The 27846-nt window shown below is 42.4% G+C and overlaps 1 protein-coding gene across 3 annotated transcripts in view; it reads left to right on the top strand.

Moving 5' to 3' along the window:
* The window catches only part of ANO1 (anoctamin 1), a 616593-nt gene that overhangs the window by 384041 nt on the left and 204706 nt on the right, over positions 1 to 27846 (top strand). For all 3 annotated transcript variants that reach the window (XM_069221899.1, XM_069221898.1, XM_069221900.1), the window contains one exon: positions 19526 to 19624. In XM_069221899.1, the coding sequence (XP_069078000.1) occupies positions 19526 to 19624 (99 nt within the window). The remainder of the gene's footprint in view (positions 1 to 19525; positions 19625 to 27846) is intronic.

Here is a 27846-nt window from a genome sequence, read left to right as displayed (position 1 = left end):
TTCTCGGTTATAACGACATAATTAACAGTTTTGATGAGTAAACTGTTTTTTCCAAGGGGGGCATGCATCTTTTCTATCGAAAAACCCCAAACAGCATAGTGTGAACTGATGTTTTACATGAGCCAAGAAATGTACTGATAGGTATCCTTGGGGGACAGTGTCAAGTATGACCCAAGTGCAGCCCAGGCATGCCACCATTTAGTCCTGGAGTCCCTATCTGTTATGAGTGAAATGTTTACAGATTTATTGAAAACAGCCTTTCCCAAACTGGTTTTCCAGGCAACTTCCAGGACTTGGATTACCTGATTTAGGTAGTTTCCCCAGGTACCATTTCTATTATTTATTTGTTGAGCCTTCATTTTTTTGCCAGCAGGACTTATTTATGGAAGTGTTCTCTGCAGCTCGTAGCCTCCAAGAAACTGTGAGAAACGCTCCCTTGCACTGGAAAACCTGTTTTTTTAGGCCAACCTTAAGCCTGACCTGGGGGCATGCACTTTTCAGAATGTTAAAAACGGCCCTTATGTACTTTAATTTGGCTTTTGTTTAATGGAGAAACTTCCCAGCCCGCAAGACTTCTGTGTCATAAGATACGATGGGGAGCAACTGAGCTGACATGACTTTGAGAAGGTGGGACAAATTGGGACAGTTCAATTTCTGCTTGAGCAGTTTGAAGCTATACGTTAGTAAGAGCACTTTTGCCTGGATTGCGAGCAGCTGACACTTCCATATTAATCGGGGCTCCAAATATACTCCAAATTTTTTGTATGACTGCACCACTTCCACTCTTTTTCTTCCCAGAAACCAAGCAAAGGATTTATGTTTAAGGCCTACCAGCCTCACTCATTTTGTTTTGGACAGGTTTATTTCTAGGCTTTGCTGATCCAGAAAACTTTTTAGGGCTGTCATACTCTGTTGTAGGCCCATTGGTGTCGCACTCAACAGCAAGATGTCATCATCTAGACACCAGACTTTCTCTGATCCTAAAACTGGAGGGTGGCTATTCACCTGCGAGGCTATTCAAATGGGCTGCAGATTGGTCTGGCTTCGCTTCACCTTCCGGTGGTCCATACAATTTGCAGATGTAGCTCCTTGTCTTGTGTGCCCACTAGGCTTTTTCTTGCCTCCAAGGGCCCCGCCTTATAATACATCTCGTCCATCACGGCCACTATTCCCTGCTGATGCCATTTTATTCTTTTAAGATTGAACATGAATGGGAGTGTAATTAAGCAATTCGCAGTTTGCAGCTGCTCAAATCTGCATGCTAGTTTCCTAGTTTGATGGAAATGGTCACACTCTGCCCTGCACTTAATTTGGAAGTTACGCACCAGGGGACTCGCGGAGTTGTTTATCAACATGCAATCGATGATTGAGCAAGTTCTGCCACTCACGAATGTTATAGAGGCTGGATTATTCTCCTTGCCTTTCCCATTTAGCACACATAGGCCTAAGTTTTTATGATACTTCCTGTGTTTACTTGCGGCCTGGTTCTTTGTGTTTCGCCCTCTGATGGTCACCAAATTAAGATTGAAATCACCTGAAATTATGAATATGGCCTCGTTGTACTGTCGTTGTAAGGCCTTTATTATTGCGCCCAACATTTTCACTTTGCCCCTTTTGCATGCTTTTTTTGGATGAATATAAACATTTATGAGCATTATATCTTTTTGACTGCTGCTGTTCCCGTCGGGAGTAAGCTTGGTTGCCTGGATCCGACTATGTCTTTAGTCCCTTTAAGTGCCGTGGATAGCAAAGTAGTCAGGCCCCCCTTTAAATGGCGTATTTAGAGGATCTCTTTGCTGAAATTTACAGTTCCACATAACCGGCCACCGATATCGACCCTGAGCTCCAAGTTTCCTGTAGCAGGATAATATCATATTCCTGGAGGAAGGACCGTGCATCTGAGTCCTGCAATAATGACTCTATTCCATGATCATTCCATTAGCAGATGTTAACAGAATTAATCTCTGAATTCCAGCTCCCAAACTTTTTGGAATTGTCAGGAGTGATTGTTGTCTACTGCTCCCCCCCCACCCCAAATCCTTGATGTTTTTGTATTCTTGAGGACTGCCGCTCTTTATAATCCCAATAAATGTAATCGGAACCAAACTCACTTATGTGCTTCACAACTGCTAGATTCTCTACCTCCACCGGATTTGTGTCAGCTCCTGTTGCCCCTCTTCGCACTGATTTCTTTTTTGGCCGTGACAGCCCGGAGCGGACCTGGGTAGTGGGGCAATCTACCTTTTGTAGCTCAGTGCTCCAAGAGTCGGAGGTGTCAGAATGGGTGAATAGTTGGTGAACGAATCCTGACATGGCCCACATTGTTACTTTGGCTTCTTGGTCGATCCTCTGGGTTTGAATTCTACTTAGAAAAGATCTGCAGATGACACGTGGGAAAGTCCTCTTATTTCCCCTATCAATTTTAGAACATTGCCTCTGTTGAGGATATCGAATCCTCCCTCTGACTTGTAATGTGGAATGAAGAGAAGCTTGTGTGCTTCTGAAGGCTTGGCTGCCAGGAAACCATCTGTTTTCTTTTCCCTTCTGGGGCTCTGTTGGAAATCCTTGTGACCTGTTTCCTGCCCTTGTTGGAACGATTGATTTGACCATGAATTGATGCTAGATATGCTTCTCTCCTTCCCTCTTTGGGGCCAGTCTGAGGTCACCCACCCAGACTTCATATTGTTAAAGATTTTATTTCATATTGAATTGCGAGACTCGTTGCTCGCTGAAATGCGCACTGATACCTTGCTTCATCTTTTCCCGGTTTGTTTTTGGTAGCTCTGGACTGCATGGATCATCCATCTCCGAGATTGTGTTTGTGCTCTTGGCTTTTTCTCCTATGTTAAGATCTCCTCGCTGCAGAAGATTTAGTATACTACTGGGTTCCGGAAGCACTCTTTTTCGTTGTGATGCTGATGTCGGTGGCCCCCTTGGAGAAATTTTATTACTCTCTGTGTCGCGATTTAAATCAGCATTTAGGGTGGATATTTCTTCCAGTTCTAGGAGCCAAACCCTTTCTTCGGTTTCAAGGCGTGGCCCTTACTTCCAGGAGTATCTTGTTGAGAATGGAGGAGATGGCCTGGGGCTTTTCCCCAGCTTTGGCACAATGGCATACAACTTGCAGGGTATAATGATGCTTTTGGCCTCTCTGAATCAGGTCGTTGAGGGCTTGTAACTTCGAGTCTATGCCCACAATATGTTCAGCCCTGATGTTAAGTAGATCCACTTGGATATCTTGTTTGTCAGCCTGATATTTTATTGCTGCTGACATGACGTCTAGCGTCGATAAAAGTGCTCCCCATGTGTTAGCTGGTGCCTCAATTTCTGACAGAGGGTTTTGCATACATTCCTGAAAAGGGCTTAAACTGATTTTGGTAATGGTCATTTTCTCCCTGTTCCCTGTCCCTTCGATAATGTCCAAGAAGAGGAGCCGATACACTCTTTTCCTGTATGATGCTGACCTCAACAGTGAGAGAGTCTGAGTTTAAAGCTTGATTAAAGGCAGTTCCTCTACAGTGGCAGGGACTGGCCGCCCTGACTGATTCCTTGGTCGTGGGCTTGAGGATAGATCCTCCCAATTACTAAAGTTCAGGGAAAAAAAAATACTCCAGAAGCTCAACACTATCATCTTTCGCCTTCCTTTCTCCTGGTGTGAGGGGTGATTTTTGTTTGTACCTGAGGTCTGATTGCTCTGCTGGTTTTTGCGGCTCTTGCGAATTAATATGCTGGAGCTGTGGGGATACTTCTTTGGTGAGGGCTTGTTCAAGTATTGCCCCTCGGGAGGCATCCTTTTCTTCCTTTTACCTTTGGTGTTGGGTCACTAGTAAGTCTGTTATTTTGTACATCTTTTTCTTTGCAGGTGCAAAGTTAGTATTTTTTCTCAGCTGCAATGCAAGATGTTTTTCTTTGTTAATTTAGTCATCTAGGCATACCATAGATGAATTCACTAGGGAGCTTTGGTAACCTTTTTCTTCCCCCATGCGGGGTCCCGCGGGGCATTCCAGATCGCATAGTTCTCTCCTGCTGAATTCTGTAACTGTACAGTTCGCGGAGGATTGCCGCTTGAGAAGCCACTGGACTGGGGGTCCTGCTGTGTACTGTGTGTAATATCTGATACTGCGCCTGGTGATGCCAGATGCTGCCTGATGCAGAGAGCCGAATGCTTGCTCGTAGTTGCAAGCCTCAGGTGAGAGGTGAAGGGTGCCAAACTACGCAGTGGATTCCTTAGCTTTGCACTGACCACACCGACCGTCCAGCTACTAAACTCCACTACTCTGGCTCTGCACTAGACACTGTCCCAGGCACCCCCAGGTTGCGCTGGTCATGCTGCTTCCTCAGTGCCAAGGTTCTACTGATGGTGCTGTTGGTGCTCCTTTACAAGAGCGGGAGAAAGGGCAGTTTGGAGACTCTATGAGGCTTCTAAGCCACTCCTGAGCCTTCTGAGCCGCCCCTCTAGTCCTGTCCCATTCCACTATGACATTGCAAGCCTGTTAACACTAGGCCTCGGGTTGCGGGTCGTCCTCAAAGTGCTAATGCTGCTGTCAAGGGGGTGGAGGGGTATGCAGCTTCTACCGCTCTTTTGCCATGCAGCTTCTATCCCAAGTGGCTTCCTAAGGTCCTGCCGGGCGGACAGGTGGATGGGGCAGAGTCCCATTGGTTTCCTACCGCTCCTGTGCTGCACGGCACCTGTGCTCCTCTGCTGCACGGCTGCATGAAGTCCTGACGACTCTGCGCTCCATGCCTGCTAGGATAGGCCGGGTCCAACTGGGCCGCTGAGCTGCGAAAGACGCAAGAGGGCGTGAGTACGGACAGCTGTGAGTGCTGCAATCAGCAATCCTCTCTCATGATGTCTTTTGTTTAACTTTTACTTGTTTGGAGCAAGAAATACTGCAGTTTAGTTGAAGCAAGTGCTGTAATGAAAGTCTGAAGACAGCAATGCAAGTATTTCTCAACTGATCAAGCCACTGTGAGAGCAAAATGTTCCTTGGCAGGACAAACACGCTCTGACAATCCTTAACTTATGAACATTGCAATAGATCTAAGTAGCACAATATTAGCATCTGTGTCATTTGACAGTACAATGACTCCATTGGAACCATTTCGAACAGCCTGCTCAACGTGGCACAACACAAAGGTCAGCTTCCTCCAATTTGCTGTTAGGTTCTTGAACAAAAGGCCCATACCTTTTGAATTTATCTTTGCAGGCATCAACTCCTCATTGACAATCATTCCACTTGCAATAATTGGAAATTCAGTGTTCACTGAAGCATCAGCAATGTTTCTGTGGTTCACATCTCCAAGTTCATCTTGTTCGATATTGATGACCGGAATTTATTAAGTTGCCCAGGCATAGGTGTTGAATTTTTGATACAGGCAATTACATTTGATCCACTTGAAGATTTGTCTGATTCTCTCACTTTTTTGGACAGATCGTTCAAGATAACTGCAAAGACAATGTGCAGCTCTTGCAAGGTGCACGCTGACTTTGATATCTTTAGAACAGTCTGAACGACCTCTCAGACGTTTTGCACGGATGAAATCTTGACCATTCACAATTCTGACAAATAGTCTACAACAACACCAGTTTTCAAAGAGGACACCGTTTCGAATTAAAACTCTTAAGGTGAAAGTTTTTTTTTAGCTCCTGTACAAGTTTGTGCTTCACTGGTTTGGTTGCAGCATCTCCATCAAATAGTGTGTTTGTTGGAAGAAGATCATGCAGCAGAACCTCCTTGATAATTTCACCCCTTTCTTTTGCTACATCATCTCTCTATGTGCTTGCAAATGTTTTCTTGTAACCTGTTTTATAGTGGCTGGAAACACTTACTATGTCAATTTAACTATGCAAGTTTAGCTTTAGTGATTATGTCAAACAGCTTTTTCTCTTTCAATACAAATCTCTCTTGCTTCAGTTCTGCTTATAGTTTCGATCCATTATCCAGGGCATGTAGTAGACGTTTGGTTACAAATTTGTGTAAACACACAGGCTCAGTCATTTCAAAGGGGTTTCCTTGCTGCAGCATGAAAATGAAGGGCCCCCATGCACAGCCCCATCGCACATTTCACTGCCTGATTTACGGGCAGTGAAATGCGCGACGGGTGCCGCTGCACCTGCCGCACTGCTACATTGTCGTCGTCTCCATGTGGAGCCAGCGTTAATGTTCAGGCCCTGCATTCAGCTGGGCCGGCTGGCGGAAGCACCATTTCCGCCCACCGGCCCAGCTGAATGTACATTATGTGGCCGCCAGGGGGTTTTGCGTGCTGGCGGTCTATTGTTGACCGCTAGCGCCGCACTCGGTGGGTTTTCCTACCGAGTTCATAATGACCACCTAAATCTTTCAGGACATTTCTTAAAATGGTTCCTGTTGATTTTCATGCATCCTGTGATCTTATTTTGGCAGCAAGAACTTCAGGAGTCAAAGCTGAGAACAGCGTAAGTGGCTCATTCCTTCTGATAGACTGAAAAACGAAACTGCCATTGCACATTCTCACCAGAAAATTATTAATTTCATTATGATGGATCAATACAGTTTCATCACCTCATTGAATCTACGCCGCTTCTTCAGAGTTATAACGTATGCCCGCCGTTCCTGGCCTCGTGCAGGATGTCTGGTCTTAGCCCTTTGAAAGGCCTTTGATTCACTGGAATGGGAGTATCACTTCACTGTACTGTCCCGCTACGGAACTGGACATCACTGTCCGCGACTGATAAGGTTACTGTACACCGACCCCTTAGTAAGGGTCAAGATGGGACCCTTCATCTCAAATGCAATCCCTGTACACAGGTGAATGAGACAAGGGTGTCCACTGTCGCCTTTATTGTTCTCCCTTGCAATAGCACCACTGGCATTAAACATGCACAACCACTATATAACATGGGGTAGTCCACTAGGAGATGGAACACATGTGATTTCGCTATATACAGATGACATGCTTTTATACGTTAGAGATATCCACAGGATACATGACTGAATCCCACTATTGTTGACCTGATTTGTGAGCATTTCTGGACTCGGGATAAACTGGGCCAAATAGTGCCTATTTCCTTTTCTACCTATTGTTCCTGACCCCAAATTCATTATTGAGGGAGCACCACTGACTTGGAGCAAAACACATTTTGTTACCTGGGTGTGCGTGTGTATCACTCCCTCACTGACCTTTTTGATGGCAATGTCATACACACAATAACTTCAACAAGGGCTCAAATAGCATTCTGGCGTACCTTGCCACTGTCGGTGGCTTGGAGGGTGGCATTATTGAAAATTGTGGTTTTAACCAGACTGCTATATTTCTTCACCAATCTGCCTAATTATATCCTGGCTGCATTCTTCCGGTCATTTGACCAACAGATTTGTGAATTTATCTGGCATAAATTGAGATGCAGAGTGGCACTGGCAAAACTTTGCTTTCCTGTAGATGTAGGGGGACCGGCTGTTCCACACTTTGAACGCTGTTACTTAGCTGCCCAAATCCAGTGGTTTGCAAAATGGTTGGCAGGCCTGCTACTGTCAGACACGGCCACATTGTCACCTAGCTGGAGTCTATCGGCCCTCGTGCATCTGTTTCATCCATGTACACGCATGTGAGCTCTTAAGTGATTACTCCTACAGATAGCCTACTGATGCTACAGTTATTGTGGTAGTATCACTAAACAGGTGCTGCCCAATGCGTCAGGGTTGGCCCTGCTCAGAACACCCAGGCCCGAAGGTCCCACTTTAGTAACAGAACTTAGCACATGGCACTCCACGGGGCTGAAGATGGCTTACCTCAGACCAATTTCTATTATACAATTCCTTACTTACCACACTAGGGAGGAACTGGGGTGACCTATCTATTGAACCTCCAACATACCTCACAGTTCAATATTTTCGTGGTTCCAGGAAGTTGGAGATGTCTCATAAGCTGGTTTGCTGATTCCCTTTGTATCGAGACTGCCCCCCCCACTCCTACATTTGCAGCAACTCTCGGAAGCAGACTTAACACACCCTTGTACGGACCAACAATAGGCAGCCCTATTAGAGGGACCAAAGCACATACCACGTAATGCCCAGTTTACGCTTATCCAGGTCTATATTGTACACAGTGCGTATCTAACTCATGCTAATGTAAATTGTTTTTTATCACAGAACCGATGCGGCTTGTCCGCAATGCAACCTGGTAGATACCAACTTGCAGCATATGTTATGGGCGTGTCCCAACCAACACACTTACTGGCTGAACATCACCTCTAGCTCATCAACCTGCACAGAGCACTCAAATCTTCAACAGTGGGAATCATGCTTATTGGCGCTGTATCATAGAAATAAGGAACATAGGGTGACTTCCTGTTTTCTTAACTTGGGATTCATAGTGGCCAAACGGATCATTACATTAAGATGGAAGTCATAAGAACCCCCCACGTATATTGCCTGGAAACGCTCAATGCTCAACTGGGCACAGACCGAAAGTTTGGCTTTGCACAGAGAAGACACATTAGAGCTTCGTAAATATCCCATTGCTACTTACTGGGACAACATACTTGCAGAATTGCAGACTAACCGAACACATGAATCCAATGACAATAATAGTACTGTGGCTCAATCACCAAATACATAACGGAAACTGTTGTATGACATTATAAGCACTAAATAATGCAATGTCCTTCATATGTACATTACTTTTTGAAATCCTAACTATTGGGTTGACTTGTGTCAATTTTCAAGACAATTCCTGTCAGGTGAGGTGGCAGCTGACTGGATTAGATGGTCTAACGAGTTGTTTGTTTTATAATGTTTATTATAACACTGTTATTATATGTGCGGATCTGTCTGCTCGAACATAGGCAACAACCCTATCACATAAATTTTACTTTTACTGTCACTGTATGTTTAGTTATCTGATAAATGTTTAGACATTGATATCTTATAACATGGTTTATGTTGCGTCAACTATAGATGACGCTATTGCTGTACTACCAAATGTGACGATTTAAATACAAAATCAATAAACAGATTCAAACAAAAATAGATCAATACAGTTTCATTGATGTTGACCATTATTTCTCTGATCTCATTGGGTGTGAGTCCATAGCCAGCAACCAAGAGTTGCTTTAAAACTTCATTTGCTTTTTCAAAGAGTGCAGACGTAACTCAAAGCAGGCGGTTACAATGCTGCTGGGAGCTCATTGTACATTTATATTTTCAAAAGTTTGAATGCATGCAGTTCGGATGGGCATAAAAATCTGCCACAAATACATTCACCTTGCTGAAAAGATTAGCTACTCGGCTGAAAACTTAATCTTGGAAAAAAACATGTTGGCCCTTTTGAGACTCTTATACTCTGTTCTTTGTTCTTTTGTCAAACCCTTTGGCCCTTGTTCTGGCTAAATACCAGATAACATGTTGAAGATCCTCTGCTTTCTGATCATTTGTTGGAGGTGCACAAGGGGTAGCCATCGATCTTCCAAGTGAAAGGGCATTGGGTTTGGCTCTTGTCGTTTTCTCAGAAGACTCTGATTCTTGTTGTGATTCACTGGTTTCTGCTATTGTTTGACAACCTTTTTCCAGCCTTTTTACCATTGTATACAACTTGTAGCACTTGTTGTTACAATGGTAAAGTATTTGAGCCTCTTCACCCATCAGTTTCAATCTTTTGTGAAGTTTGTATTGCTGTATTTCTGCAGTATTTCTCTTCTGTCTAGCCACAGTTGATATTAGCTTTTCTTTTTGATTAGTTTGGCATATGATAAAACATTTTTTTTGAAGGAGTCCTGAGATTTTGTAGTTGGCAGTGCTCTGTCAGGAGGTAAAGAGCCTCTGCTACCACCTGCTTTGCTCATGTTAACAAATTTAAATAAACGGACACCTGAAACAAAAACCATCTTAAAATAAATTACCAATATCATGTTCAAAACTCTTTATTAAATAGCCGCCATTTTGGAAAATGGCAGAAGGGTTGCTCTGAGGAGTAATTTTCTCTCTTTATAAGACTACTTGACCCCAAAACCTATGGTTTGACACCAAAATGAAGTACATAGGTCTCGTGGGTCCTGAAATATTACATCATCACTGAAACACATCCACTATTTGTAAAATGTTATCCAGGGGTGTGGAATTTATTAAAATATCCACTTGTCCATGGGACAGGTTGCTTCATGAATCTTCTTGCAGTGTAAAAATGTCTACTTGTCCTTTTAGTGCCATGTAGCGTGGAGACAAATTATGGCACCAATCTCCTTACTGACAATAGCATGTCAGATGATACCAGGGCTAATACTATAGTAGGGCTTTAATACTAGCAATTTCCTTATTTTGCCACCTTTCCGCAGATATACATACTGGGGCTGGAGGTAGCGGTAAGCAGTAGTTCAAAGATTGGAATGCCCTTTTGAGTCTGTGCAAACCTACTAACTTGCATGTTTGGCAATTTACTCCTGACAAGGACAGAAGTAAAGCTATGTCCATGGTTGGGAAAAAAGTGGTTGGAGGTAAAGTGAACTTGTACACGCTAAACAGATTTTAACATGAGTAAATCTACACATGCATATTTGCTTATGCTAAAATACAGTTCACAAATACTTTCTAGTTGTACAATTTTCTGGTCTACTTTTGTAAATTCCTATGAGTTCCTATGAGTGCTGATTAGTGTTAATCAGCACTAATGCAAAGGCATATATCATGGCTACACTTCTGTGACTTTCTTTAAGAACTGGACCCCTAGTTAGGTCTGGCGTTAACCAAGTCCTTTTATTTTTATTAAAATTCTCTCTCTCTTTCTCTCTCACTATCCATCTATTGGCTGGTTTCACTGTGAGTGATAGCAATCTGTTCATTCACAAAGAGATTATCAACACACAAAGTAATTTTGTTCAGTGCCAGGAACTACTGTGGTAATGTGTATTTATTAAAGGAAAACATTTTTTTTGCTTTTTGACAATGTTTTTTACAATGGTGAGGGCTCGGCAGCTCCCACAACAATAATGATTTACAAAAGCCATGGGAAAACAAGACACACACCGACAAAAAAAAAAAAAAAACTGACCACCAATGTCGGATGTATTGGACTTGCCAATGCTTGTTTATTTTCATGTTTCTCATAATCTTGTTGAAAATGGGTACACTGATTTTCCATTGTGAATATTTTTTTGAAAAACTAGCATGTATCAATACATTTTACTAAATGATGCTGCAAAGAAATGGTACCTAAAATTTCTCAGTAGCTTAGCAAAGCATTTTTTCCTAGTTAAATTTTTTTGTGAACATTTTATTTTGAAAACAGAATCATCAATCTTGCTTTCAAGCTTCTGCAAATATTTGCATTCAATCAGAGAGCATTCTGGGAGTTTTATATGGAGCCTCCTATTGTTAAACGTTGCAAATGTGTACACTTTTTTTACAGGCACCACAGTCAGTAGTGCAGTCCAAGCCTATAACAGTTATTTACTGTGCTCATCCTTTTATTAAAGGCTTTGCATTAATGAACCATAAATACAAGTTCGAACAGCTTAACCACATGAATACAAATATTACCTCAACTGCAGCCAATTCCCTTCCATGCTCCATAATGTGGTAGCAGAAAGCTGCCAGCCAAAGGATTTGTGCTGCAGGTGGTTGGACAAAGTAACGTGAAATCTTCTTGTCCTTCACGTCAAACAATAAGGCCCTCATTACGAGACTGGTGGTCAATAAACCACAGACTCGTGGATGGCAGAGTACCATATTTCAACCCTGGTGGTCGGGCCATGAGGGGTTGCATCATCCCCACCAGGGATCCTGGCAGTAGGTGGCAGTCCTAATCTGCCAGGGCAGCACTGCAAGTAGGCGGTAGCACTGCCATGAAACGGCTGGCGGAGAACGGGTGCAGGAGGGCCCCTGCACTGCCTCTGCTCTTGGCATGGGCAGTGCAGGGGGCCCCTTGGCCAGCACCCTCACAATGTACCCTGTGCTCTTCAGCCTTGCCACCGGCTTGATTATGAGCCGGAGACAAGGCTGTAGGCTATTTTCCGCTAGGCCAGCGGGCAGAAACTCAGGTTTCTGCCTGCTGACCTAGCGGGAAACTCTTAATGGGCCTGGCGGTGAGGTGGCCAATATGGCGCCAATCTCGCTGTTGGAAGTTGTCCTCCAAACTCATAATCGGGCTCTAAGTCTACCCAAGCTAAATTACTTCTCTAATAATACCAAATCAAAAATGAAAATCTCTGGGCAGCAATCTTTTTTATGGAGGTTTATCAATGGGCCAGGACCATTAGTGCCATATGGACAAGCTGTCGTGCAGCCAGTAATAGGAACATTTTTAGTGGAAAAAGGACACTATATTATGAGGACTGTGTTGCTGTGCTAGTTTATGTGTTGTGTACACAGGCATATCTATTGCCTGACAATTTCCCCACCAAAAAAGTTGAAAGTGAAATGATCAAGCATCTAACAGCAAGAAATGGGGGCTGATGTAGAAGTGGCCGGCGGCTGTCAATCAGATGTTTTGAGATTGCAGTGATTAGTCTGCTATTGACAGATCCTCTGCAGTGGAGACTCTCTTGGTGGAATAATCTCTGCTATTATCTGTATGACTAAAGTATGCAAAAAGTGATGGACGAAATGCTTGAATTAACCTCATTCTCAAGCAATTACTCTGGGCTGCATTCCAGTCCACATTTATTTTGCACACCATGCAACCTCAGTTTGGAACCAGCCATATGCAAATCACTCTTGACCCTGATCCAATAGGAACAGTCCAGCCTGAACTGCCAGGCCCTCCCTGAACAGGAACACAAGCAACCCAGGACCAGGTTCACCCTAGTTAGCACTTATCATTCAGGTATAGATCAGTTCCACTGTGGACAGGACCCACATCTGGGCATTTCCATCCCACAGAGGAGACACACTAAAGTGGGCAAAATGTAATGGCAGAATGTTTGAATTAATGTCAGCCACTGAAATGATGAAGATAGCTGTGGTACGAGGCATTACCAGTGACTGAGATTAATTCAAGCATTTCATCCATCAGTTTTCTGTGTGCTTTATTAACTGTTTGACAGCAGTAATTCTGCATGCTCTGTCCGCCCAGTGTTTGACTTACCACTTTTGCAGCAAATCATCAGGTTTACAGTCGCCTCGCCATCACCATCAACAATATCAAGCTCTTTGGAACCAAAAAACTGGACATTTTCTTAAGCACCTACAACCCTGCTGATTATCCATCCTACTTCATTAGGTTGGTCCATTGCTCTACCTCTCTTCTCTTACACTCAGAATAAATGAATGAGAAGCTTATTGAGTGCGCTACAATCCCAAGGTATATTAGCACCAGGAATATATGAACAATATTGTATATGAGAAGTGTGTAGGCTTCTGACACTATGCTAAAGGACAAGTGATCAGAGATACTATGGAGTGATGGTTGGAGTTCATGTAATAATTTCCTGGGTGTAACTGCAAAGGCTCTGCCCCTGGGCCTGCACATCTATAACCACTGGACTATGGCTGTGGGATAGGAAGACAATCAAAGCGAATTGTATGTGAGTGCCTTGATAGTTTAGTTTGGATCATTTGGGTACCAGTGCCGTGAAGAGCCAGATGCACCAAGCAAAGGGACTTAAATGCAATTCACTGCTCCACAGTCTGTACCTATTCTTCTTTACTTACAAATGACTAACTTTGTTCTCTCTCAACAGTGCAAAAAAATAGTTATGAGTGCACTCAGAGGGACTACTATGACGGCTTATCTGTGAAATGGCTTGAAATAGATTCTTGGGATTTCCATCCTGCAGTCTGAGACATCCAGCTATGGCTGTAACAGGAAGCAGATAACGGTGGGAACTGAATGTGGCTACAAAGGAGTGATTTACAGGAATATGAATGTTTTAATCCCTGTAATTTGGAAGCAGGCTAAAATTAGCACGATTTGTTTTAGGCCAAGGGTTCTATTATCAGGAAGTCTTTGACCTCAATGTCATTTAAAGAGGTCTTCCATAACACAGTCCGTTCCCGACTGGAAATGACGCTACTTGAAAAAGCAACCGCAATGTTTGTTTTATGATTCCTAATTCAGAGAAAAGATGAAGGCATTTTGTTCAAAACTGAAAATTACGTGTCCTTTTGATTTGGAAGGATGCCTTGTAAATTAATTTTTCTAAGAACAATATGGTTATCTTTATTATTTAAAAAAATGCAAGAATACCAAACATTCCTGAGTCTTCAACAAAGTTAATAGTTTCTTGAATTGTCATATTACCAGGATTAGGATTGATGGACCAGGTTTGGACAGTTTGGTGAACCTGTTTTTTTTAACTATAATACACTTTTAATAAGAGCCAAGTAACATGATTTTGGGCGATTCATAGTCTGTTGAGAAAAGTTCTGAGCTTGTCCACATTTACGGAATTGCAACAGGCAATGAAGAGTGTCATCGTGGCTCAAATAAGAAGTCGACTTCATTGGTTAATTGGGCGTTCATAAAGCCCAATTGTTACCCAAACAGGGTGTCCTAGTGCTGACTTGTTACTTATTAAGGCATGAGTGAGGAATCTGGCCAATTTGAATTGGAACTGGGCTTAATTGACAATGGCCTTGATACTTTAGGCCAAGGATAGCTTTTTGTCAAAGATGAACTCAAGCATTATTTAAGAGGGCAGGAGGTGTTCCTAGAGTTTGTGGCCATTCAGAACACAAGACATTAGTGTGTAGACAATCATGGATGAAAGGCTTGCTTTGATCACAATTGAGTACAAAGCAAATGGATGTTAGGGTTTGTCATTGGGGTTGTGGCGGTGACTTTAAAAGGCCCTCTTATTTTTTCCAAGTGGGAACTGATTGACCAGTGTCTCGGATGAGAGATGAGGAATGGTTCTGGCATATTTAGTTTTTAATGTGTTGAAAGGATTTCATTGGAAATAAATATTAAGCAAGTTTCCATACAAAGGCACATGGGAAGCCAAGGAGGGAATATTTTAATGATTGAAGTTTGCACTTGCTGGAGGAGTAGGTGGCCCAGAACTCCAATGTCATGGCCACAGAGAAGATTGAAATGGACTTGCAGTTACATTAAACAGAAGGGTCCAGATTACGTATTTTCAGGTATAGGAATGAATGGTGAATTTCATCACCCTGGCTGCTGTAGGCTTCCCAGTCAGAAGAGAAAGTGATCATCTTGGATGCACTGTGATGTTCACGATGATGAAGGCACGGAGAAACATTTGAGTTTGGGGTTCAGAGGAGAGTGTCTCGCTTACCTAGCAACTAGCGTGTTCATTGCTCCAGGAACACATCTGCAAGAGAGGGTGCTGCCTAAATGAAGAATTCTAAAGAGTCATACCAAGAGAGTGGGGAGCTATCCTTGTAGGTATGTGCTAGATAGGATTTAAATCTGTGGACATCCCAGATTGTTTTCCATTTTAGTTCATGAGTAAGGCCCTTTTATTTGAAGGATGTTCATTGGTTGACCATTTGTTAAAACTGTGTTTATGGTTACTTAGATTAGTTTGAGGAGAGATGTACAGAAGACTTGGGAAATGCTGTAAAACTGTGGTAGAGTCAAGGTGAATATTGCAAGTAGGGAATCACTCTTCAAGAAGGCTAGTAAGTATTTATTTGAACTGCACTCAGAGTGAATTTTAAATTATGGGGGGCTTGATATGCTGAACTTGGAACTTGGCTTGCCCGGGACGTGAGACATGAAAGATACATTCCTTCATGGTAGTCGGCCTACGTGTGTAATATATTTGTGTCGTTAAGGACTGCGAAGTCCCGTGAGAGGATAATCTCTAGTGCATGTTCACTATTATGTGTTGGTCTTTGAGTGAACAGGAGGAGGCAAAAACATTCAATCATATTTGGAAAGTAGGGGATTAGTAGGAGTTTTTCAAGTTTGTAATTATCAAAAAAAAATGTATGAAGTTCAGGATTGTGGTGGTGGCATCAGCCTGTACCCTTACAAAGGTGTGGTAGGTGGAGGTAGGCAATTCATCCGAGCGACTGAGTCAGATTGGATTAGAGTCACGCCACCGTTTGTTTTGCATAACAATATTTAATCATGTGTCAGGTCTGATCATCACATCTTGCCCTGTGTGTTGACTCACTGTAATCTAAAGACCTAGCTGGGGTGTTTTCTAATGTGTTACTTACCCCATGGTTCCAGGCTACTAAGATAGGCTTTAAAGTGTCTAGGGTGTGTGGCAGTGTCTTATGTGTCTGTTAAAGGGCAAGCGGATGGCAAATAGTTTAATAAGCATTGCTGCCATGTGAACTCGTTTTAGTGTGTGAGTTTGTCAGGGAGTTATGAATTTGCAGCTAAAAGCACATTGCATAGTGACACTTGTAGTTTTTTTCCATTAGTTGCATAATTTTTACTCGTCAAGTCTATCTGCATAATTAAGGCTTAAAAGACAGAATTGGCTACTGCTACTAACTTTTGTTATTTTAACATTTCAGCTTGCCTTGCACTCAAACTCAAGTATACTTAAACTTAAGTGAAAAATGAATGATTATACACTAAAGAAGAAAGATGTAGGGAGGTGTCAGTGAAAAACCTTTTACAAATCTCTTACAAATGAACAGTTTCTATTACGTCAATGAGTATTGTGAGCCCAATTATAGATAAATAGCATTTTGTCTCCCAAAGAGTAACTACCTAAGAAAAATAGTTCTATAATGGGAGTATCAAACTCCTGAGCCTGTGTGGATGATCTGTTTTTAGCTCCTCTAAAATCCTGTTAGTAGAGGAGTTCCAAACCTGTTTGGTCAATGGAGTAAGGTGCAGGATATCATTCCAATACAAAATTCTGCAGCTGATAGGAACCTCTAGCCAATCATATTCAGTGCTATCAGTGGCCAGTATCAGATGTGACACCTTCAGCCAGGACTGGCACATGTGCCAGCAAAGGTGTGCATTCTGGGATATGTACCTTTGTCTTACCTATTATTATATAAAAATAAAAAGACCAATATGACTTTGACTATAGACATGCCAACATTTCAAGTATTGACTGACACTGTAAAACATGGCATCAGGTCACAATGTTATTCTGTCCATATTAACGCCTATGCTTGATAGAAAGACCCTACTTTGTCATACGTTTTATCTTTGTTTACTTGTTATTACTACAGGCCTGTGTTGCTGCAAGGCCTATTTAGGTCTTGCTTACAGACAGCTTTAGCTTTCTGATGTTGGCGAGCTACTGTCTACAATACCGTTATGCACAGAATCTCAGTTTGATGCTCCAGAATCATTGGCTTTGTTTCCTATTCCTGTTTTTGTCTCTTACCTAGACCTTTGCTACTTTACCATAATTTATTGGATGAGTGGTATCCACTGCTGCCATCTGGGACAGAGATTTTCATGTCTTTTAGCATTCCTGGGCGTGCATAGCTTTTACTGTCCACCTTCTCTGTCATCTCACCACCATCCCACAACCTCCCACCCCCAATTTTAAGACTTTTTCATAACTTTTAATTTTTTCTTTTAAATAATTGTGTGGGCACCTGGCAGCTGCATACTACTACTGAGCAACTAGCTTTCCCACTCATGTGTTGCTTCCTGTCCTTCCACTTCCCGCCCATGTTTAATTGTTTACATTTTTTCCAAGAAAATAATTTTGTGACAGCCTGATACAAGTATTATCATGTGTGATTCTCTTAGTTTTAGTTTGCTGCCCTAAAATGGTCACTGGTTATCTCAGACTGGTAAATTAAAATTTTAAAAATCCAAAATGGTCACAGTGCATCACAATGCATACACACAAAGTTGTGGCCACATTGGCATTCATAGTCTTTATTAATCAGATAGTAGCAGAACACACAAGCTGGTAACACAAAAGTATAGTCACATGAAGGAAATTGTCTGTTAATATCAGTTGAAATGTGTTAGGGGATACAATATCTCCCCTACCGCCTCACGTCAGCACACAGCAGATGTCCCATTTCAAGTGCCATATAAAGAAATACATTTTTCCATTTTGTACAGATAGCCATCTTCTGAATCTGGATTGCGGGAACTAGCATCTGCTTAAATAAGTTTCTTTAAGGGAAGAGCACTGCCTTAGTAGTAGTAATAGTTGTAAAATTCTATTTATTTAAATACCAGTCTATAAAATCTAAGGAAAAAAATTAAAACACAATAAAAATCATACATTTATCATATAAAACTAGTTACAGTATACATTATTGCATAACATCATCACATCTCAATGCATAATTCTTTTGTGTAGCCATTAAAACTGCACTAGGGCTGTTGCATCATCCACACATCTCATTTCAGCCAATAATATTATGACTTAATGGTGAGTCAAACTAACATATGTGATAAAAATATGTTTTAAGAAGCGATGACAGCAGGAGATAAAAAGAAAACAATCTAGTTACACATATTTCCAAGTGTATTTCGACTGAAGTGCACACCAGTATAAACAACCTGAAATGTTCAATTTAGGAAGAGACTTTTTAAAGCATGGGCAAAGTGGGCTCTGGCAGAGGGCCCCGCCTTTAAGGGGGCCTCTGATAGAGCCATCTCTGTTCTGCAGAGTCTTGCCTTGATGACCTTAAATAATTCTTAAACTGATTGTTTTAATTATCATGTTCGTATAATTTGTTTTAATGCAGGTGATGTGTGAGAGCCTGTTATTGAGATTTGGCAGATAAATGTTGTTTCATGAAACATCCATAAAAAAGTCACTTGTACATCATAAAGGATCTTACAGATGAGAAATGGGAGGGTGTCACAGAGAATATTTGCATCAGTATTAGTGAGTAGCTGATGTGTTACAATATTGAAAACATTCCTGAATAATAGATGTAAACAAATTAGAAGTTGGACCAGTGTGCCTGTGCATTGTCAGTGACCTGGCCAAAGAGGGCATGAAATTCAGAGTTGTTGCCAACAGGGGCCCCCAAATTACGTCTGGCCCAGGGCCCCCAAAATCCTTTAGATGTTCCTCATTCAGGCACAGCCCAGAGAGGCACACAAAGGGGATTTCGTCTAAATCAAAACTTGAATATTTGATAATGCATCATCTGAATCAGGAGAGATGAAACATAATTAAACAAAATATCTGTTAATTGTGAGTGTTTTTCCATGAGGTAATCTATCGATCTCTGTTGAATCCTTTAAAACTATCTTGCGCCTTAGATAAACAACTCCTTTGTGATGGAGGTACTTTATTGCCACTATTAATCTTCCTTGATTAGAACAAATCTTTTTCTGGTTTCCTTAGCCCATTCTGATAGACAACGTACTATGAAGCACTCTCCTAGTGGGTGCATTAGGAGATTTAGGATATTGTCAATGTATGTGTCATTGTCATCTGAGAAGCTTTAGAAGAGCTGAGGTGGTCAGTGAGCCTTGGTACTGCTGCAAATATCACATGATACTTGGGTACAATGTCCTCTGTAACCCACAGTTGACCAATTTATCTAGTATCTCTTTTACTTTGACAATTAGCCTTTTTCCTAGAGATCCACTTCAAAGTGTATGCTTCTTGTGATTAAATGCCTGCTGAGAAAAACACATCACCCTTATTGCAGCTAATCCCATGTTTATTTTTTTTTTACTTTAGACCAAATTGCATGGCGTGGGGTTTGTGAAAATACATGCACCGTGGAATGTCCTGTGCAGAGAAGCGGAGTTTATGAAACTTAAGATGCCCACCAAAAAGGTAGGTGCTACATTACAGAGCTTCATCTGGTGGAGTGGGACAGGATTGGTTGTATGCTTTTGGACACAGTACACATTAAGAGTAGGCTGGTTGTCATGTTGGCGACACACTACAACTGGTGTGAAAGAAGATTTTTGGTCCTTTTGGGGTCATCCTATTAGCAAAGCGGAAGGAGTCTCATTGGACAGTCAAGGACATGATACAGTTCCATCAAGCTTAATTGGTTTGGACTGATTGTGCTGTTGGGAACATGGAGGGGCAAGATAGCTGTCTACCTTTGGAGAATATCCTAGAATAAAAATGTAGAGCACTGGTAGTTCGACGTGGAGAGGTATATTACAAGACCTCTGAGCATTCTGTTCTTTGTGCTGCAACACATAGCTCCATCAAGTGATGCTCAGTCTGGAGTCTGACTTTCTAAGTAAAATGCTGCATGGGAAAAGGCATGTTAAAGTGTGTATGCTTTCCTCTCGTTACAGTAATTTTGTGGAATTGTGAATTCATTGTTTCTGATATTGAAATCGTTAGTTGTGTGACTTTCTGAATGAAGAATTTGACATTATTTTATCAAAGCCTTATGAAATGGTTTCTTTTTAACTTATATGTTTTAGAATTCACTGATCATGTTGAACAAATATTGTATCCATTAAAGACATTTTTCGCTGGCGAAGAAAGGATCATTGAGAATTGGTGCTACATGTGAAAGAAGACCACTTGTTTGTGTATGTGGTCCTCCTATTAATTTTAGACAAACACTTATATCTTGAGCATCCGTTTCCTAACACAAATTCACTGATGAAATGATCCTAAGTGATAGGTTCTGTGGTACAGTAGTCCTGTCAAAATTTCTGTCCATTTTGACAAACGATTGTCAGCAGTGACCTTTTGTCCCATTTTGGAAGGTCTGCCTTGGGCTGCTTAAACCTGGCCTCTGAGCCCTCATTCTGTGGAAGGAGTCTAAGGCTCTAATTATCAGCCAGGAGAAGTTGAATTGCCACATGGAATTCTGCTCTATCTGCTTCTGAGAGAATTGGTGTTCCCACACCAGTTTTTCCAGTTGTTGGACCATCAGACATAAGTGTACCGGGTGTTAATTTCACATAGAAAAATCTTATGAGGCTTTGGGTGCAGCAACAGCCGGGGGGAGCATACACTGCTCCTCCTGCCGGAACCTGGCTTCCCCTTCCCTTCCCTGTTCCCCACATCTCCTTCCTCCAGAGGCTGCAGCATACATTTACCACATGCTCAGAGCTGATGCTAAATGAGTTAAACTCCACTGAACTGGGACAGATTTTATGACAATACATGTGATGCCACAGAGTAATTCCCCTTTGCATCATGCTTAATTGTACGCCAGTGGGGTCGTTTTATTTTCACATGCAGATTTATGACCCACCAATACCGTGCAACTCACAATCACCCCCCAACTCATTTCTTATTTTGAACGTTTAAAAAATATTCTCTTACCCATAGTCAACTGCTCTTGTGTTGGCCTATGCCCATTGCATCAATGTAGTCGCACCTTCTTTAAAAACGTCTAACTTTATTTCTGCATACTGTTCATGCTATAAGCCCTGTAATAGCCAACATCTGCCATTATCCAGCTTAAGCACTTTTCCTACCATGTCCTTGGCAGCTACTGCTCTGCTTCAGCAGGCCTTTTGTTGCTCCTACTCCGCTTTCAATTGCTGTCCACACTGTAACAACACTCTTTTTATATGAACACATATTCCTTTGGCCAGCACTGCACTGGTTATTTACTCCATCAGGCATTTCTCCAGAGGGCTGGGGCCACTGGAGACAAGTTTTTAGAGGGCTGAGGCCACCTCTGGTGCTTTCCTGATCCCCAGGCTTTATTCCAGGTGGCATAGCAGAGGCATAATCGATGGGCGGCAGGAGGGAAACAAAGAAGGAGGTATGGGAAGGAAAGCTGAATGAAAGAGAGTAAATGGAGAGATGTCAAAGAGACTGAGAGGGGAAAAAGAATGACTAGGAAAATGGCTGCATAGAGAGAGAGAGAGAGCAGGGAGGCAGGCAACAGGGCTGGTTTGAACATTTTTGTCGGGGCTGTTTTTGGTTCCTGGTCCAGCCCGGTATCTGCATCTGAGTCCATATTCTTGGCAGGTCCTGCACTGCTTCTAACTTTACCCTGTTTCCAGCATGCTTCACAATGCACTTTTTTTTAACCCTTATGTATGTTTCTAGAGCGTGGAACTCACCTGTTCAGTCATCTTGGTGCGGAAGCAGAAGCTGTATGGGTCACGCCAGGGTTGGTGCTAGGTGAAGAGTCAGATCTTCAGTTTCTTGCAGACTTCAAGAATTGAGGAGGCAGCTCTGAAGTGCAGGGGCAGGTTGTTGAGCTCGGTGAGAGAAGGCAAGACCACCGATTCTATTTTGGTAAATGCAGGGGATGTGTGCTAGTAGGAGCCTGGCTGGGAAGAGGTGTCTGGTTGTTGAAGTGCGTGATGTCAATGTTGTGTAAGAGTTTGTATGTTTGTGTTCGAGTTCGAAGAGTTCTCCTTTGTGGATTGGGAGCCAGTGGAGTCCTTGAGATGTGGGATGATCTGAGTGTGTGGTGGAAGATTGAGGATGAGGTTATCCACTGAGTTTTGTATATTCTGGAGCCTTCTAGTCAGTTGAGCATTGATTCCAGCATGAAGTTCTTAGCAGTAATCCATCTTCCTGGTAGGGCTTGGGTGACAGTTCTGCAAGTGTTGGTGAGGAGCCATTTAAAATTCTTGTTGAGCATCTTGAGAGTGTTGAAGCAGGACATGGAGACTGCGTTCACTTAGCCAGTCATGGTGAATTGGTTGTCGATTACTATTCCAAGGTTCTTTGCATGGGCTGCTGGGACCGGTGTGGGCCTTAGTTTGGCAGACCAAAGGTGGAGTCCCAGAGCGACGTGTCTTTGGCAAAGATTACCACTTCTGTCTTGTTTATGTTGAGCTTGAGAGAGTTGGTTTTCATCCACCTGCAACTTTCTGTCATGCAGGCAGAAAATTGGACCAGGTGTATACTACTAGTTAGTGTCAGTGTAATAGTTAAGATATCCACTGTAAAGCTAGAATTAAAAGCCCATTTATTTTAGGTTTTCACTCAAGAGCAAGTTGTGTTATTGCCGTGCCAATTGGATCCTAATAGTATGATGTCTGTATATTCTAACATGAGGTGCTTAACAACAGCTTAACTTTCAGTGTTCAACATTGTATAGTTGTACATATGCCTTCAGAGATTTCAGAGGCTACGGGCACATATTACTGCAACAAAGATGTGCAACTCCAGAAAAATTTAATTTGTACTATACACCATTAATAAACATAGCATAATGTACCAACTATACCAAATCCGACCACCTGGACTCCTTTTGGGCTAAAGTTTGCAGCCTTGCCCATCTGGGGGAGTTTGAGTTCCAAAAAAAGGGACTGTGTCTGAGTGTAGAAATCTTCACCAGACAAAGGCGCTAAAAGTATCCGGCCAGCGAGGGACCTTCGTTGCACACAAATTTTGAAATCCTATCACTACAAGCTTTCCTGACAAAAGTCAACAACTCACCGGGACCTCGTCTGATAGCTATCTGGCCTCATGGAGCCCTTCTTGGCCACAGCCTGCTACCTCTTCCCACCATGGATTTTTAATACCCTCTTCAGAAACTAAGGGCCTGATTTATACTTTAGCAGAGGGAGTAATCTCCTTTGGCCTGGATGAGGGCTTACCTTCCAGCAGGCCAAGACAAATCTGCACACCAAATTTAGAAATGACCACCAAGCTGGCGGTTATTTCTAAAGCATTGGCAGGAACCACTGTCACAGCGTCACAGCAGGCCTGCACCAAACAGTTTTATTTTTTATTTTCAAGAACAAAATCCCAGAGCAGGATTTTCTTACTGAAAATAAAAAATAAAATGCTCACCTCACCATGGAAGTCCTCTCCCATGGCATGGGGAGCATTTAGCAGTTGTCACCGCCCCTTACCACCATGGTTTTCCTGGCAGTGACAGGTGGTGAAAACTGACCTCCAATTCACCCCATCTAATTTAGGTGAGAGGAATTAGAGGGCTGCCATGCAGAGTAAAGACCATTGGGGGATGGGGTTTAATCATGGTGTAAACAGGGTTGTAATTTGGTGGGCAGACCACAGTCTTGGCGGTATGGCTACTCCATCACTATTGCAACTGAGTTTCCATACCGCCAACATAATTCAGGTCCTAAGTTGGATGATACAACTTAGAATTGGTCCGAACCCGGTTTCTCCATCCAGCCTGCGCTCTATTGCAGTTGGCCCAAAGTCGCTCCTCAGTAAGCAATAAGCAAAACCAAATGACCGTGGTTGGCTTTTAATGTGTTTTGGAGCTATTTTCATTTAAAACTATAATAATGTAAATCTCCGGTTCCCATTACTAGATGTTTGTCATATTGGTGTCATTTTGTTCAGTAGATTATTCTCAGTTGTTATAAACTGGAGTGTGATTTTTATTTTGTTGTGTTCTTGACTTTTTAACTCTTTTGTTACTTTCAAATACTTTACACATTTTCTTAAGTTATGCCTATGTGACGTGCGCCATAACTACCAGGGGGTTAGCTCAGGTTTAAATTACTGAAACTTTAACTGGACTGAACAAGAATAGCGATTTTATTACTTTTGTGGGACTTCCATCCACCCCAACTAATAATCCACATTTTTTTCACAGGAAAGTAGACCAAAATGCCCACGATAAGGTAACAACTGTGCGGTTTTATCTATCCCACGGCTTAGAGGATGCTGAAACTATTTTATCATTGGATGGCCTTACAGAACTTAAATCTCTGTCTTCCTCTACTGATCCAACATGCTTTAACAAAGCTATTATCATACCAGTGGATTCTTCATAGGACTTCCACTGCTTTAGTATGCACTAGCTGCCAGTAACATACAGAGTTGATTATTAAACCCGAACGCCTGTTTATTGCTGATGGTATAAAATTCCCACTACACTAAAGTTTAGTTGCAGTTCCAAAATTCAGTAACGGAACCAACAGAGTTGATTCTGCAACATGATGTTAATCTTCTGATCAATAGTGTGCCAGGTAGTTCTACTTTTAGGGGGGAGCGCAAAGTGCTCCGACCCTTGTTGTAATCTCTCTTTGGGCTTCTAACTACGCCCATGACACATCAGTCACTTTCATTGGTTCGTGGGCTTGCCTTTTAAAATCCATTTGCTTTCATTAGTGAAAGGCATGCGTACGTCATGCCTTTTCCGGTGTTTAGCCCTCCTTGAGCGCACCGACCAACTACTGAAAACATATGAAGCTCGATGTTTTCCATCTGGTTTCTGGACTACTTTTTATCTTTACTTCGCAGCGCAATCTCGCTGGGCAGTAGTCAAATGGTTTGCATGGCATCGATCCTGTTACAAAGGTAATTGCACTTTTGCCGGTTACATGGATTATTGCACTTTTGACCGATAGGTTTCACTGCAAACAAACTTTTATTTCCCTTTGTGTGTCTACTTTGTGCTGATGGCGGCCGTCGTCTCGCTTATGTGAAACTTTTAGTTTTCAGTTTATAAGGCAAGAAAAGTCCGGTTAGTTATGTGAAACTGTTTTACTTTTCATTTTCAATTTATGTGGCAAGAAAAGTCTAGTTAGGAGTTTACAATGCTAATAGCTCTAACTAGAGCAAACGCGAGACCCGTTGCACTGCAAATGCTTGTTTATTTTATAATGACACCAGAGGCGCAGTGAACACCACCCCCCATCCATGCCCACCCCGTAGTTCAGCAGCTAGAACGGGGGTGGTGCTCTTTTTTAAGGCCTCTTCTGTCTGCAACTCAGCAGGCAAAAGCTCACCATTAACACTGGAATACAGCATCAAATGAAGAGCAAGAAGGAGCAAGGAAAATGCCAGCTGGGCAAACAGACCAGGGAATAAAGAAATAATATTGGAAGAAAAGATGAAAAGAATGATGTATGGATGAATGGGTGGATGAATGAGAATATTAATGAGTGAGTGAATGAATAGGTGAATGATAGGTGGATGACTAGTGAAAGGATGGCACAATAAAGGCATGGAGAGATGAGCGGGTGAGTGGATGGATGGGTGGTAGAGTGACTGGATGGATGGGAGGGTGGATGGATGCCATAGTGAATGGATGGCTGGATGGAAGATTGGATGGCTACATAGCAGATTTGATGGTTTAAGGATGGATAGTTCACAAATGGATGGCAGAGCAGATAAATGTCAGACTGGATAGGTGGATGGCAGAGTGAATGGATGGATAGCAAAATGTATAGATGATGGCAGAGTGGGTGAATGGATGGATGGCAGAGTGGATGGATGTATTGATGGATGGCATGATGGATTGATGGATACATGGCATCGAGTTGGGATGGATTGCAGAGCGTCTAGATGGATGGATTGAAGAGTGGATGGATGGATAGCAGAGTGGATGGATGGATGATGGATGGATAAACGAGCAGATGGCTAATCGGATGGATAGATGAATGGGTGGCAGAGTGGATAGATGGATGGGTGGCATAGTGGGTGGATGGATGGCAAAGTGGATCGATGGTAAATTGTAGGAATCTATGGATGGAGGACAGATGGCAGATTGGATGGATGAATAGGGAACAACTGACTGATGAATGAAAGGTTGACTAGATGACAGAATGTAAAGGTGAAATTGTGGATATCTGCAGGTGAATGGAAGGTTGAAAAAATGAATGGATAGATGCATAGATGGAAGAGCCAACTAAGCTGGTCCAGCTTGCTTTGTGGCATCAGTGCTTCATTTCAAAGTGGGTGCTATGTTAGTTTTCTGGCTACTCCCTTGACTGACACCCTGGATGCATAGCTGTCACTAATGCAGCAAGTTTAGTGATACAGGGGCACAGCACTGTGAGGGGCCAGTGGACTCCCAATTATGTCTCGATTCAACTATCCACCTAGGGCCAGGTGGTCCCATGCTCTCTACTTGCATTAGGGCCAGGGCGGCCTTGCACTATGAAATTGCTGCCTGCAATAGGTAAATCCCACAGTGAGATATCGTCCTAAGAAATGTCCAACCACGTGACGGAGCCTGCACAGATTGAGCTTTGCACTGACCTGCAAGGGAATACAAAGAAACATAATTTACAAGTCCCCATCTAATAGCCATTCCCTTCTGCACAGGCACATTAAGACAACTCATTGGTTTAACCCAGGGGCAGTTAACACCCATACTGGAACATATGCAGAAACATTTATGCCACTGGGACAGCAGACAGAACATCGGGCAGCAGACAACCAGTCAAGCTACATGCAGGAAAAGTTACGAAAAAATCTGTTTTCCCCTGTGTGCTCTGCCAGAACTGATATGGCTTCTGCCAGACCTCTGATCCTCCAGCGCCTCCAATGGGTAACACTAATACCATTTTCTAGAGACACTCTCTGTATTGGTATGGTCTCCATCACATGCAGATTGTATGTGTTCTTGTCAGGAAATGAACAGCTATGCTCACGGCCCCCCTAGAGACTTGAGGCGGGGGCTGTGATTTTCTGGTAATACATTATACACCAGGGATCGTAAAAGGGAAGTTTTTTACTTTTTTGTGTTTATTTGTCCAACCAACACCTCTCGGATTCCTCGCCCACCAACCATCCATAAGAACGTGTTTGAAACGTTTTGAGACCCTGTGATGTCAGACTTTCTGTGTAGAAGCAGACAGCGATAAGAACTATTTTCATCATTTTGTAGCAACAGACCTCCAGTTCCCTGGTCCACAGGCAGCATTAAGGTTGGGGATTAGTGTCAGAGAGGGCAAATGGCTCAATAAAGTGCCCCTAACTTTTCAGAATAAAATTAAATAAAAGCGTGATTTGAAAGTTTGGTCTCCTTCGCCTAAACTCGTGTTACTAAAGGCACCCATTTACTGGGAGAAAGATGTCTGGGTATTACCAAAAATGCATATTTTGCTGCAATAAGCACCAATATCTTCAAGTTGTTCCTCAAGAGCTTGTTTTAGGTATTACTTATCGCATCCGATAAATTCCGATCATTTCAGTATCAGTCTTTATCAGGTGTGATAATTATTCCATCTATTAATGACCAGCAGGTGGGTGGGGGTAGATTTATCGAGAGCACGTTCTACCACATAGTAATGCAAAGGAATGGAAAGTGGTACAGTCTTGGTAAAGTATTTAATTTCAAGCGCAAAAAGGTTTTGTGCTGAGAAGTTACCTTTAAATTTGAGCAAGTAGCGCTTTCT

The sequence above is a fragment of the Pleurodeles waltl genome, chromosome 3_1 (genome assembly GCF_031143425.1).
Source record: "Pleurodeles waltl isolate 20211129_DDA chromosome 3_1, aPleWal1.hap1.20221129, whole genome shotgun sequence".
Classification (NCBI taxonomy): domain Eukaryota; kingdom Metazoa; phylum Chordata; class Amphibia; order Caudata; family Salamandridae; genus Pleurodeles; species Pleurodeles waltl.
Note: the sequence above shows the minus strand (reverse complement) of the source record. Positions and strands in the feature narration are given on the sequence as shown.